At 35.1% G+C, this 13,480-nt stretch overlaps 1 protein-coding gene across 5 annotated transcripts in view; it reads left to right on the top strand.

Annotated features, from left to right (window-relative positions):
• Nucleotides 1–13,480, top strand: part of FMN2 (formin 2) — a 166,608-nt gene that overhangs the window by 115,600 nt on the left and 37,528 nt on the right. For all 5 annotated transcript variants that reach the window (XM_017736388.1, XM_017736386.1, XM_017736387.1 and 2 more), the window contains one exon: nucleotides 5,853–5,945. In XM_017736388.1, coding sequence (XP_017591877.1) covers nucleotides 5,853–5,945 — 93 coding nt within the window. The remainder of the gene's footprint in view (nucleotides 1–5,852; nucleotides 5,946–13,480) is intronic.

Here is a 13,480-nt window from a genome sequence, read left to right as displayed (position 1 = left end):
TAAAAGTTGTATTTGGGATGGTGTCAATATGGGACTGAGAGAGTTCAGACAGTAATAGGCTCACTAATCATTCCTCTTGCCTCAGTAAAGGTTACCCTTAACACCTAGAAAGAGTTCCCATACCTGAGAGTTCAGTCAAGCTGTAGTTGAAACTGAATTTTCCTCTTCATGGGTGAACTGTGTCTGGGGTGTAGGGATTACTTTGCAAAATAAGATTGCATCCACTATTAGTTCTTTCATAAGTAATATTAATGCTTTCAGACTAAAATCTTTAAAAATGTATCATTCTATTTGCCCCTTTCTTTCTCACACACATATGTATCCTTGTATCTTTTCATATTCCCAACTGTTTCCATCAGAGTTCTGATGATGGATCTAAGACACTGGTGACATTTCAGTGCCACTTCTTGATCAGAAGCAGGAGTGGTATTAATTGTGACTTCAATTAACAAACTTGAGCAGCCTTAAGCCATTTATGGCCCCTCTTCAGATGGAAGAAAAGGAAGGGATTGCTCTTCTGAATTTGATTGTCCCCCTCCTTAAGGAGGAGAGGGACAATCTAAGGATTGATTAATTTTCCAGTTAAGGAAAGGCCTCGAGTATAACCTGGTGATCTATCTTTTAAAAAGCTAAAGTTTGGTGAAATAAAGTGTATCCTCAGAGGTTTTCCAAAAAATTAAGGTTTTTTTAATGTGCTCGTACACTGATATTTCAAGTTTCAAGAGAAGACGGAGATGAAGTAGAGAGAATTGAAGTAGTGAAAAAATTGTACTCTTTGGAGGCTGAATACATTTCATCATCAAAAACATCCTGTTCAAAGACAATTTGAAATTGTGGTTTTGTAATTCTCTGTCAATAGTTTTGATATAAATGTGAATGAAGATATTTTACAATTAATAAATATATTTCTTTTTTTTTTTTTATGATCCATAGATCCATATTGTGATAAAATAATGCCTTCAGTCTTATTATAAAATGCCAAATCACTCAAGGTAATTAATAGCAAAGTGGTTTGGGTCAGTCCTCCAGTTATCTGTACCATTTACAGAAACCTTTACAGAACCTGCCTTTACAGAAACAGATATTGTTTAACCATATTAAATCTTTACTTTTGCCTACTCATTAACACCTGTACACTCCCAAATTCTAGCTGTTTGTTCAGTTATCACAGAAAGGGTTAATTGCTGCAGCTATGCTGCATGCAGACTCCTAAACCTAAACCAGATGTAAACTAAAGCCAGGCTTTCAGTCAATCTGTGAGTCATATTTTACTGTCCTTAAAACTCCAAACAAGGAGCTGTCTATGGAAGCCCTTGAAGACTCAGCAGTTCTTAGTGTAAGTCATTGCAATTCCAAAAAAAATAAATAAAAGAAAATTAAGAGCTCTTTCTGTATTTGTGGCTGGGTTCATCAGAGTTTGTCTTTTGATGAGGCCAGCATTGTTTCCTTTAGATAAAGTCTAAACTTTCTCTTAAAGTCACAGGTTGCAGTTGTAAGGAACCCAGAAAGCACTGAGGAAGTTGAGAAAACAGTGGTTATGTTGTCGTATGGTTTTCAGACAAGTAGGACACAGGCACATCTCTTGTGGAAGTCTGAGCACTCAGAACCTCAGAAAATTAAGGACATAATTTCAAAGCTTCCATAAAGGCTTAAAAGCAAAGTCTATCAAGTCTCAATTAAAGGTGTGCTCTCAAGTATCATAAACGATCTTGAAAATCCACCTGAATTCTAGCAGACTTCTATAGATAAGTATGTGGTTTCTGAATTAGTTAATAAAAACAGCCTAATGAAGCTGTTAATTATTCATGCAAGACAATTCATAAGTCTGCTTGCTTCCTTTTTTATTTTGTTACTGTTTGGTGTGGGGGTTTTGTTGGTTTGTTTGTTTGCTTTTATTTTTCATTTATTTTTCATATTTTGGGGGTTTGAAAAGAAAAATCCTGCTGCCCATTGTTACCCTGGCCAAAGAAAATGCAGAAAGCCTGAGGAGCAGCTGGTCATCTGCTCACCCATTTTGTTCAAAAATACATCTTTTATGTTTAGAAGAGATTTGTACTTCCAAGGGCTAAAATTTGGCATCCAACAGAACCAGCTGGGAAATGTGCACTAAAAAGATACTCTGAATGTTGAAAACTTTTTATTTCTCCTTTGAAAAAAGGTAAAGCAACTATTTCTGATAATGAGACTGAGTGTATCTTACGTCACAGAATCACTAACTGAAAATGTCGGTGCAAAGCACAGAAATTTTTTGTCACTTTTCTTTTCCGTATAGATGTCTCTTAAATTATATTTGCTGTTGTGAAACTTCACATGTTTTTAGTAAGGTGACCTGAAATAAAAATAAAAGAAAAAAATAGGATGAGCAAACTAACACAATGGTTTGAAAAAATGCAATTATTTGTGTTTTAACACAGAAATATAAAATGAGATGAATTCTTGAGATACTGGATACAGCTGGAATTGCTGTAAAATTAAATCTCTAAACTGGTTTTGAGCACAGATTTTCACATCAATTTCCCGATCAGGAGCATTTGAGAGACCTGTGTATGTATGGATAAAAAGCTACCAGTTTGAATTGCCCACAAGAATCCATTTTGCTGCATCTGTGAAAAATGACATGGAGTTCTCTGCAGCATATGATCTTGAGAGGAGATGAAATTAGATGTATTATTGGTCCTTTCCATTGTTTATGTATTGCTTATATGTTAAAATTGGTTTAGAGGGTTGTAGAAAGGGTGTCTCTGCACTCACCAACTTCAGGTTAGGATTTGAGATCTTTGGAAGGTCTGAAGTGCATGATTTGGGACTAGAGGATGCTGAAACCTTCACCTTGCTTCAAAGCAGCACAAAGTTTTTATCTTTATTCCTGTTTGGGCAATTCAGTCTTGTGAGATAAGTTTCTACCTAGTGCTTGGCTTTTGTGACTGCCTATATGAATCTCATTTGTGGTGCCTTGAATACCTTTCAGTTCTTTCACCATAAGAAAATTTAAAATCTGCTCGAAATAAGTGGAGTTTAGAAACATGCTAATTTTGTCTAAGTTTTTCAATTGTATGCACATCTCCTAAAATGAGAGAATAACTAAACCTGTGAGAACAGGGATGATAAGACCAAGTCTGGGTCTGTTAAGAAACAGCAGATAAGCTTTTGTTTTAGACAAAACTTTTACAAAGTCGTCACAGCAGATCCCCTTTGCCAATGTATTCCTTTGATATCTGGGATGTTTAGCTGAGCTGTTTCATGGAGATGAATGTGTTTTAATATGAAGCTGAAGTTAAAAACATCAAATTTAGAAGGCTGTTTGTATTCTCACATACTTTTTTTTTCCCCCCCCCATGTTTTTTCTCCATGTTGCTTAGAAGTTATTAAATACTCTTCTGACACAAGCATTTACTTAGTATCTTACTTCCTCATTTGGGCAGAAGTACTGGGAACTATCTGATATTTTGTACTGTTTGCATTTGATCAGCACTTTAAATTCTTCAGTTACAATGAGGAATAGCAATAGCTCATACAAATAGTGGGGGGTTTTATTCTAGTGACAAATTACAGAAAATAATAGATGAGTGCTCTATCCAACAGGCTGTGAAGGGAGACTAACATTCCAGTCTTGGTGATCTGGAGAATTGAGAAACTTAAGAACTGCTTACAGACCTCTTAATTCTTTAATGCAGAAAGCATCTGATGACCTAGTTTGTTTTAAGCATCATAATAATCATTAGTATGGTAATAATGACTGGATTTGTTGATTTTTAAGGTCTGAATGCTATGTACAATATTTTACGCTCTCTAAAGCAAAAGAAAGGTATTATTTTCCCCTGTTTTTCTGATTTTAAATTATTTACACGGTGTTTGTAATTCAGGAATAGGGCGAAAAATGGTCCTGAACTGTTATTTTTCTGAACATCATTGATTTTACTCTTTTCACAGAGGGAGGGGTGTGGGCAGAAAAGAACAAAAATAACTCCACCAAAAACTGGAGAAACAAAGCTGCCATTAAATGCACACCCTTTCCCACACCGCACATATGTGCACAAACAAATCAACTATGGGAGAGCTTCCAGAATCTAAATGGTTGAAGAAGAGACATTTCATTTTCACAATCAACATTACATGGTTTCGTTTTCTATAACAAGATGAATATAAAACATAGAATATCCCACATTTCCTTAAGCATTTTGAAATGGGACTGCTTCAAGCTGTTGACATAGGTATAGGCTAAGATTTTTGTTGAGTATAAGTTTTCATAAGATATATTCTTCTCTCAAATTGGCTGAGAGTTCATTTAAACTGCAAACATTCAAGAGAGTATAATGCAGTACTGCTCTGAATAATATTTAATCCATATTCTGGAAAAACGTATGGAATTTTGGTGATATCAAATGTTATGGTAGGTCTGTCGCCTCTTTCAGCTCTGACACTTGTTTCTCCATAAGAGAAAAGAGTAATACAAATCCTATATATTACCATCAGAACATCTCCATCTGCAGAATAGTACATAGGTTCTCTATTTCTTCTTCTGTCATATGTTGTTAGAAAATTCATGGTCATTTGGATCCCCTCCCCTATTTCACATGTGTTGACTAACACTTGTTTAAAAATTACAGGCTTCCAATTACGTAGTTATATTTGGCGGAGGATAGGATTCTTTAAAATTTTTAATATCGCTGCATAAGCAGGTTAGCTGTCTAAGTAGACACCTTCATGTTTATCTTTCCCCTAAAAGTCTGCTGTTATTATTTCCATTTTGATCTAAGTTTAAAAAAATAATTAAAATTGAATTTTATTATCACCCTGGTTTTATTCCACTTGTGTGGAGTTACCAGTTATTTGAGTCAGTCTGCTTTTCTGTATAAATATTAGGATAGTGCTTTCTACTACCTTAAAATATTTTTAAAATGTTAAACAAGTTTTCTGTCTTTAAAGATGTACTAATAATTCTTTTTTCCTAAAGAAACCCTGGAGGGTAAGCAAGGAAATGTAGATTTTGGAATATGTGCACTTGAACTGGAAATTTTTAGGCAGAATCCAGCAGGATTGATTCCTGTTGAATGGCAGGAACTTACCACAGCCTAAAGAGGTTTTTCTTATAGTGGAAACAAGTTTAATATTCACCTGAAATAGTCTCAGGTCTTCTCTTGACCCAAATTAAATCAGCTTGGATAGTTGGTGGAAGTATGATAGTACCACCTTACCCACAAATAATCTTTGTGTCAGGGGTGCTTTAGGCCCCAGATTCTCTGTCTTGGTTTCTAGTGCAATAAGAAGCAAGCTGTTCTTCAAGTTCTCTCATAGAGTTTAAGCAATGAGTACTGTACTCTTACAGTCTTCCACTTTAATCCTTTTGCACTGTTACTTTTGAAAAATGCAAAACTCTTCAATACATCTGTGATTTTATCAAGTATCAAGCCCTCATCTGTCTTAACTTACTAAATTAAGGTCATTCCTACTGTTGGTACAGGTTTTACATCTGAACCTTATTTTGATTCAGGCACTATTACCTGGGGCCAGGTATATCAACACGGCCTGGAATCTGTGTTTGTAATTTTGTTCCCATGCAGTTCTGCCCCTGAAATTTGTCTTTCTCCCTCAAAATAATTGAACACTTTTGTTAACTTTTGCTACCACTCATTTAAATTCACACACTGGCCACAAATTATCTGCCTATAAAAATATTTTACTAGGAATATAACTGTTCCTGATTCTATTATCATAGTGTTTGTACTTGTTGTGTGTTTGAGGCACATATTCCAGCAGTTTCACTGGATATGAATTTAAGTGTTTTTTACTACAGTATACAGATCCATAGTACGAATGTGTCACCCTAAACTAATCTGTTACTTCAATTTCAGCATGTGAGACAGAAGCAGCAAAAGTTTATCAGCTATCACTAGAAGAGCACCTACAGCCCTTCAAAGACAACATGGAGCAATTCATTAGTCAAGGTAAATAATGAAATGTCACTTAACCTTTTCATGACATTTCAAAGGAAAGTTATGGGAACAATGTTTATACATTGTGGGAAAGGGACTGTTTATTTTGGCATCATAGAAAGACATGGATTAGTTTAATCAGATGCCACACAGTTCTAACAGATTTGCAAAATGATTCTCTTGTACTGTAGGTGACTCACTCTCTTTTGCATGACAGCAAAGACAAATGCTATTGGCTTGAGTGTGTGATCTTCTAAGTTCAACATTCCAGTAGAAAACAAACTTGCAGCCTTTGTTCCTTGAAAAATTATTGAAGCTGGATCTGTTTCATTAACTTCATTCCAATGAGATAATTCTTTTGGGTGTGCCAAAAACATGGAATAAGCATAACAAAAGTAGTTAAAGCTTTTCCAGATATACTGCAAATCCATATGAAATACTTGGATGTGGTTAATGGTTAACACTGCAAGAGAAAATATATTAGAAATAGCCAGGGTCAACTGGCATCCTGAGTATTAGTAGGAAAACCCTTTGAAAATGAATGGACTATGCTTTACTAGATGTTTCTTTGACAAGATTATAGGAAATATGGATAACTTTAGGTTTTCACAAATGTTATATCAGAGCTTGAAATAGTACTCTGCATTGACCAATTCATGTTTTAATACAAGTCAGAAATCAATGCATCAGGGTTAAAGTGCCCTGATGAGTACATCAATGTAATTGTAACATTTTGCTGCTCCTTCTGCTTTGATATTGCCTCTTATAATGGAAGGCAGACCTGTTGTCTCCTGAATAGGCAAATTATGTGAGAATTCTGATTCTTGTGCTGATTCATTAATTCATTAGCCTTGACATGTGTTAAAGAGCTACCACTCATAGATATAATTATTAACTGAATGTGCTTTGTGTTTGAGAGGCTGGTCAGATTTGCATGTGTCTCTTCCTGGTTAGAGTATCCAAGATGACTATATATCCAAACATTTTAAGTGCAATACCTATAGAATCATAGAATGGTTTGGGTTGGAGGGGACTAGACCAGGCTGCTTATGTACTCTACCATGTACTGATCCATGCTATAGGACTCTCAATTACAGGGAATAAATTGAGCACACCCAATATTTTGAATCATCAAATATGAACTGATGTTTTCTAAGACAAATGTCCACTATCCAAACCTGGCAAACAGGATGCTGTCTCCAGCACAAGTAGGTATGAACCAAATTAAAACTGGATGCTGGTTATGTATATGGCATATAAATATTACAGTAGTGGTATGATTGAACATGTAGCAAGTGCTTTGCATTAGGTTTATATTATAGTTTTTATGTATAGATAGGGAAAATTCAAATCACAAGTTTTTCTGAAAGATATCACTATTGGCATGCTGTAAATCATGTCGTTTTAACCTTACTGACAGAGTAGGAAATCAAACATGAAGATTATCCCTGGAAGTGTTCAGGGCCAGGTTGGATGGGGCTCTGAGCAACCTGCTCTAGTGAAAGGTGTCACTGACTATGGCAGGGGGGTTGGAACTAGATGATCTTTAAAGTCCCTTCCAACCCAAACCATTCTATGATTATATGATTGTATTTCAGCAGACGGCTATCTGTTAAATTTGTTTCTTCTTTTAGAAACCATAGTTTTAGAAGTGTCTAACTTTAGCTTGTTTTATGATTTTTGACTATACTTTTCAGAATATAATTTTATATAATCTTTATAGTGATCTGTTTTTGCAAGGATATGCAATTTCCTTTGTGATTACATGTCTGTACTTTAGGAGAGTGAGGAAAAAGAAAAGAAAAAATATATATCCATCGCATCCGTTAAGAACTTTGCTGTGTTCCCATATTAGATGTGTGTGTTGTTGACAAAAGGAGAAACCCATAATGTCAGTAAAAATATCAGTGTCTCATTTTGATAAAAATAATTGTGTATTGTGAGCACAGTAAAGTGTGACTAAATTTCTACATTTTTTTAAAACCGTAGGGCCTATTATGAAGAATTCTGTCCCAATGTAAGAAAGACAAAGGTTAACATATAGCAAAAAAGAATCCCTGGTTAAGATCCAAAAATAAAGTAATTTAAATACCTTTCATTATGAAATCCTTTGTTTTTACTTCATGGGATTGAATTCCGACTTGAAAGAGGCCATGTTTAAAGCAGGATTTCTCTTTCCTGTTCAGTGTTTGACAGGCTTTTGATCTAGATATTTTTTCTAAGGGCTTTTGTTGTTTATGTAGACATAATCGATGAGTCTTTTCAGCTAGACTGCACACATGATCATTTAGAAAAACAGAGGGACAATTCTTGGCACCTTTTGGGGATTTTTGTTTATATAACGTATGCTCTGGGCAAAGAAAAATCAAGCTTTACATTTTTATCTTTTCAAGTTCCAGTTTCTCTAAAGTCAGAAAAAGTTTTAACTTATAATTCAGATGAAAAGCATTTTTCAAAAGGTTGAATAATTTGGCATGTTTGTATGATGCCTTTTTAGAGCGGATAACTTGTGTGCATAATGGGACCCAAAAGTTCAAAGTAGCTAGTTACTTACAGCATATTCACTTATACATGTTGCTAGCAGCTAAAATGGAAAATGGTTTTCCCATTGGCAAAAAAACTTGCACACCAAATTAAATATCCTTGGCAAGGGGTTAGAAAGGCTCTGCTTTATAAGAATAGTTACTGTCACACACAGATAACTTTGAGTTATGTTACTGCAACTCATCTGGCTGATTGTTACTAATGATGTATTAATAAAAAAAAAATCTTTTTTAATGTTAACACTTTTGTTAGATTCAGCAGAGACAAAAAAAAGGTTGTACATCATTAGTTTGCTGGTAGATTATTTCATTTGAAAGCTAAAGAAGGGGAAGAGGCAAGAATGTGTTCAGAATCATGAAGTTTTTAGATGAAAGTGCTAGTGGTATGTGTAATGAAGGCTGTTCAGTATTTGCCTTGCTATCCAAGTCAGTAGCCTAAACAATCAGTATGTGCACTAAAGTATGCAAATTAGCAACAGGATACCAGTCCTTTCTTGAGGGACTTCATGTCTTTGTTAAAATGATCATAATACTTAACGAGATTTAATTACCTGTGCTCCTTTCTACATTGGCTTAGTGGATATTGGCAAGTGTGATTTATCTTATGCATTGGGCTTTTGAGGGTCTGTGTGCCTCAAAACCTCCAACAAAATCCTCTCTGTTCTTCCAGGTTCTTTTGTTTTCTTCCATGTTTTTTCCTCCTCTTTTTCTTTTCATGTCCTCTTTTTGAGTCCACATACTGTAATCACATCAAATCACCAAATGTATCATGTGGTTCTCTTGTTCTTACAAATGTTATATTTTTTTCTGAACTTCTACGTAGCCATAGGGTTTAAAAATGGAAAAATAAATTTAAAAAAAATAGAAAATCTACTTCAAAAAAGGAGATTGAAGAAAAGTTGTCAGAAAATACAAAACTTTTCAAAAATATATTGCTTATTATTTAGTTTGCTATAACCATTTCTCTAAGCGTTTCCAATATGTGAGTAATATATAACTGTGAAATATAGTAAAGCAATTGTCCTTTTCCAATGAAAATTTATTCATACCAAACAGTAGAGATTTAAAATTTGCATGTCCCCAGTATAGAATATATAGTCACATTTTCTCTCTTTGAGTTATTCCCCACAAGTTATCATAATTTGAACAAGAGAGATTGAAAGCAAAGCTCTATTTGGGAACCTTGTCTCCATTGTTCCATATGTAATTGTGGATACATAGGGATGCAAATACGTGAGAGATCACATCCACCAGTTTAGAAAGCTTCAGAAATCACTTCTTTTCCTGGCGGGAATGAGTCTGACACGAGACAGTGGGTAAATGCTGAGGGTGCTAGTTATCGTGCAGTTTGTAGAGGAATTTCATTAGCAGTTAGTAATCCTTTAACCTTGTCCCCACTGGATAGGTTAGCTAGCTCATGCTGAAAGAATTGTGTGTGCATGAACCACAAATGATTCATAGTCCACAGGTTTTAACTGTGGTTAACTTTGCAGTGAAAAGCTGTCTCTGGGTGTTTGCTGTTGGGATGCCGTCTAGGCTGGGCATTCTTGTCAGCTTGATAAAGCAGGAAACTTATGGCAGGAGGCAGCAGTCATCACTCCCTCAGAACAGTAAGATTTGTTTGGGAAGTAGGAAGATTCAGTATGTTGAAATCACAGCTTTTCCACTGAGATTCTATAAATTGTGAAAACGTTGCGGACTTCAAATCTGAGCAAATCATCTGTCATCATATTCAGAAACCAAGCCAATATAATTAGTTTTAGACTTTAGAAAGAACAGTATTCCATGGGACAAATACAAGCATTGTTTGCAGAAGTAAAAACAAAAATTTCTGATTTTTCACTATTTCATCTAAAAGCAATGAGGATTATTCCAGTGTAATTTTAAGTTTGGGACCACAGCGTAACCCTTCAATCTTTGGTTCCTTCTAGTCCTACTTTGAAAAATTTTGCCATTTTGCTATTGTAAGTGAATACCAGCACCAGATTTTGTTCTGCTGGACCCAAGAATATAGACTCTTCTCCAGACCTAAATTCTAGTCACATCCTCATGATCTTACAGAACAAAGATGCTAAAATTGTCCTTTTGGTTGAACTGTCTGTAACCATCTCCTCCTTTTGCCTGGAAGAGCATTCAGGAACCTGGTTTCCAAACTGTTAGTAAATGAATGTATAAATCACAGTGAGTTCTATTTATCGCTGCAACCAGATAGTTGGTCATGACTTGTTCTTTTAGGTCAAGCAGCAAAAGGCTGTGCATCATCAAATGATGGATTGTGAATGAGACTGCAGCATCAGACTGCATCTTGGATATCTGGGTTAAGTTCCTGGCTCCAGAAGTGTTGTAGATGATTGTGAAATGAGTGCTGCTAGGGTAATCTTAATTCTGGCATTTTCTAACCCAGAATGATTGATTTTGCAGATTCCATTTTCTTTAAATATTGCTCTTAAAATTTGATTAATATAAAGGAGATCATAGCAGTACTTAATAATTTTTCTAAAAATAATTTGAGGAAAATATGACTGAAACATGATTAGGAAGATATATGAATGAATGTTTTTTTTGTTTTTATTTGAAAAAATTGCACAGAACATTAAGAGGTTGGATATTAGTAATTTATGTGGAGACACTGACTTTCAATATTATTATGATTACCAAAATATACTCATTACTAAGATCTAAAAAAAATTTTTTTTCCTTTGAGAAGAAAATTTTGGAGAAATCTGAAGGGCAAGAAGCATAAACCCACTAGAACAAAAGATGCAGGAATTCAACTTAAGCAATTTAATTTAATGAATGTTTAAATTTTTCTGTTAGTATTCTTTTTGTTGAATTATTGAAGGAGCTTTTAAAACTTGTTCTTTGAGTCCTAAAAGTATTTTTTTAATCTCACACTGACATCTTAATGCTGATAAATAGTTTAACGTCAGTGCGATATAAACTTATCCTTACTTCAGATGTCAGCACCTCCATTGGTGTGCAATTTTACATAATAATCCTAATTCAGATAGTGTTGCATTTGCAACACTAGACAGGCTTCACTGAATTAGCCTCCCTTGCTCCATGAAAGTCCATGAAAGACCAAACTTTTAGACTGGGGCTGTCAGCTGTTTTGTGCCTTTGGCACAGGATCTCATCTAATCATTTTTGTAGGCATCGCAGTGGTTTCAGACAGCACAGGTGTGGTAGAGTTAAAAAACGTATTTTGTCATCACATCAGGACAGAACAATGTATGAGTATCACAATAGCATGATATAAGTCATCCAACTCGAAATACTCTGAAAAAAATGCCCTCTGAAAAAAAACACCAAAAACATTGTGGACAGGGGAGGGCAGAAAATAATTCACATTTTAAATCCCTTCTCTAGTAAAAATGTGATCAAATAAGATTCCTTTTATGACATAGTTCTTGGGATGGAGAACGAAAAATAAGAGGACATTAAAGCTTAAGAGCACTTAGGTCCTTCATAAGCCGTAATCACAATGGCATATGTTCTTCAGCACTGTGGAGTCCAGGCTTACAGATGAACAGCCTTCCTTTTAAATCAGGCCTGAATTCTCTTGCTCTATCTTTATTGTACCCAAAAACATATATTTAGTCATAGGTATGCTGTCCAGCTTCACATCTGTTTCCTGCCTAGTCCTGGCCTGACTGAGACCTTTCAGCAGTGTTGGATTTAAGATCAGTAGCAGGGAACATCGAGTGAGGAGCTCAAAGCTGCACACGAAATACAATGCATTGTACTTCTGTGAATGTGACACAAGGTCTCAAATATGATGGATGGTGGCTTAGCCACTTCCTCGGATATGGATGCATCTCATCAGGTCCCATGAATGTGAGTACCTTCATGTTCCTCAGTCTCAAACCCAATCTTTTCCTTCTTCATTCTCTCAGTCCTTGCCTTTGCCTTCTGCAACTTTGGCAGTGTGGATAGACCACTCGCTGATGAATACTGAAGCAAAAATAACTATCCTATTACCAAACTGCTGCCTGATGGAGTAAAAGAGAACACAAATAGCAAATGTGGAGGAAGTTTGCTTCTTGAGACACGTCTCAGATAGAACTTGAGATTAATTTTTTTGGTTTTATTATTAATATAATATTAATCTGAAAAGTAAATCTCCTTTTATAGTCTTCTTAATTTTAAAATTTTTTAACTTTTAAGGAAGTTCAAGTTTCTGTCCTTGCTTATTCACTGAGGTTTTAAGTTGTGCTTCCAGAAATCTTGCTCATAATCTATGGAGCTAGCACATAATTTTCATTCCTGTTGTGTGACGGTCTAGTCATAAGGAAGTATAATTGGTTGGAATCTATATAAGTGTTTATGTGTTTAACTGATCATAGGTTTTGGAAAAAAGAAACAACATAATCAGGAAAATGTTCAGCAGATTGGATGCTCTATCCCAAGTTATCTTCAAGAAACTGGGGTCTGAATTTCTAAATTTAAATATTCTATTTCAATGTTCTCTTACCTGTAGGCATAAAAATCTTAGAAAATGGGGGAGGGGGTACAGGTATTCTTCATGCTGAAAACCTTTTATGAATTTGTCGTAGGAAGTACAGAAGGATGTAAAACTCTTGCTAGGATTCCCAGAAGAAATCCTGCTGTATTCTCTTGTAAAGCTTTCTTAGCATTAATGTACCCAATAACAAGCCATCCAAATGTACTTGGATCTTTGTTCAGTGTAAATAGAAATTCTCAAAACTATAGCAACACAGCTCTAATGAGTCATTGAAAAGGCTTTGTATCTGTCAAAAAAAAAGAAAAAAACAACTGGCTCCACTTGAAAGTTACTGGAAAGCACATTCATAGCTAATTATAAACAAATACTAGTTAACACTTTAAATAAAGAGAGGAAAAAAGTAAAAAGATTTAGGATGTAGACAAGATGAAAGGATTCTTGTTGCCTTCCATCTGAGATTACTCAGATGCATTCCTGTATTCAATTACCTGAGAAGATGTGATATTCCCTTAAGAGAGTTCAGGAGATCAGAAGGGATG

Source organism: Corvus brachyrhynchos, unplaced genomic scaffold (assembly GCF_000691975.1).
Source record: "Corvus brachyrhynchos isolate BGI_N302 unplaced genomic scaffold, ASM69197v1 scaffold595, whole genome shotgun sequence".
NCBI classification, from domain to species: Eukaryota; Metazoa; Chordata; class Aves; order Passeriformes; family Corvidae; genus Corvus; species Corvus brachyrhynchos.
This window is presented reverse-complemented; position numbering and strand designations above follow the sequence as displayed.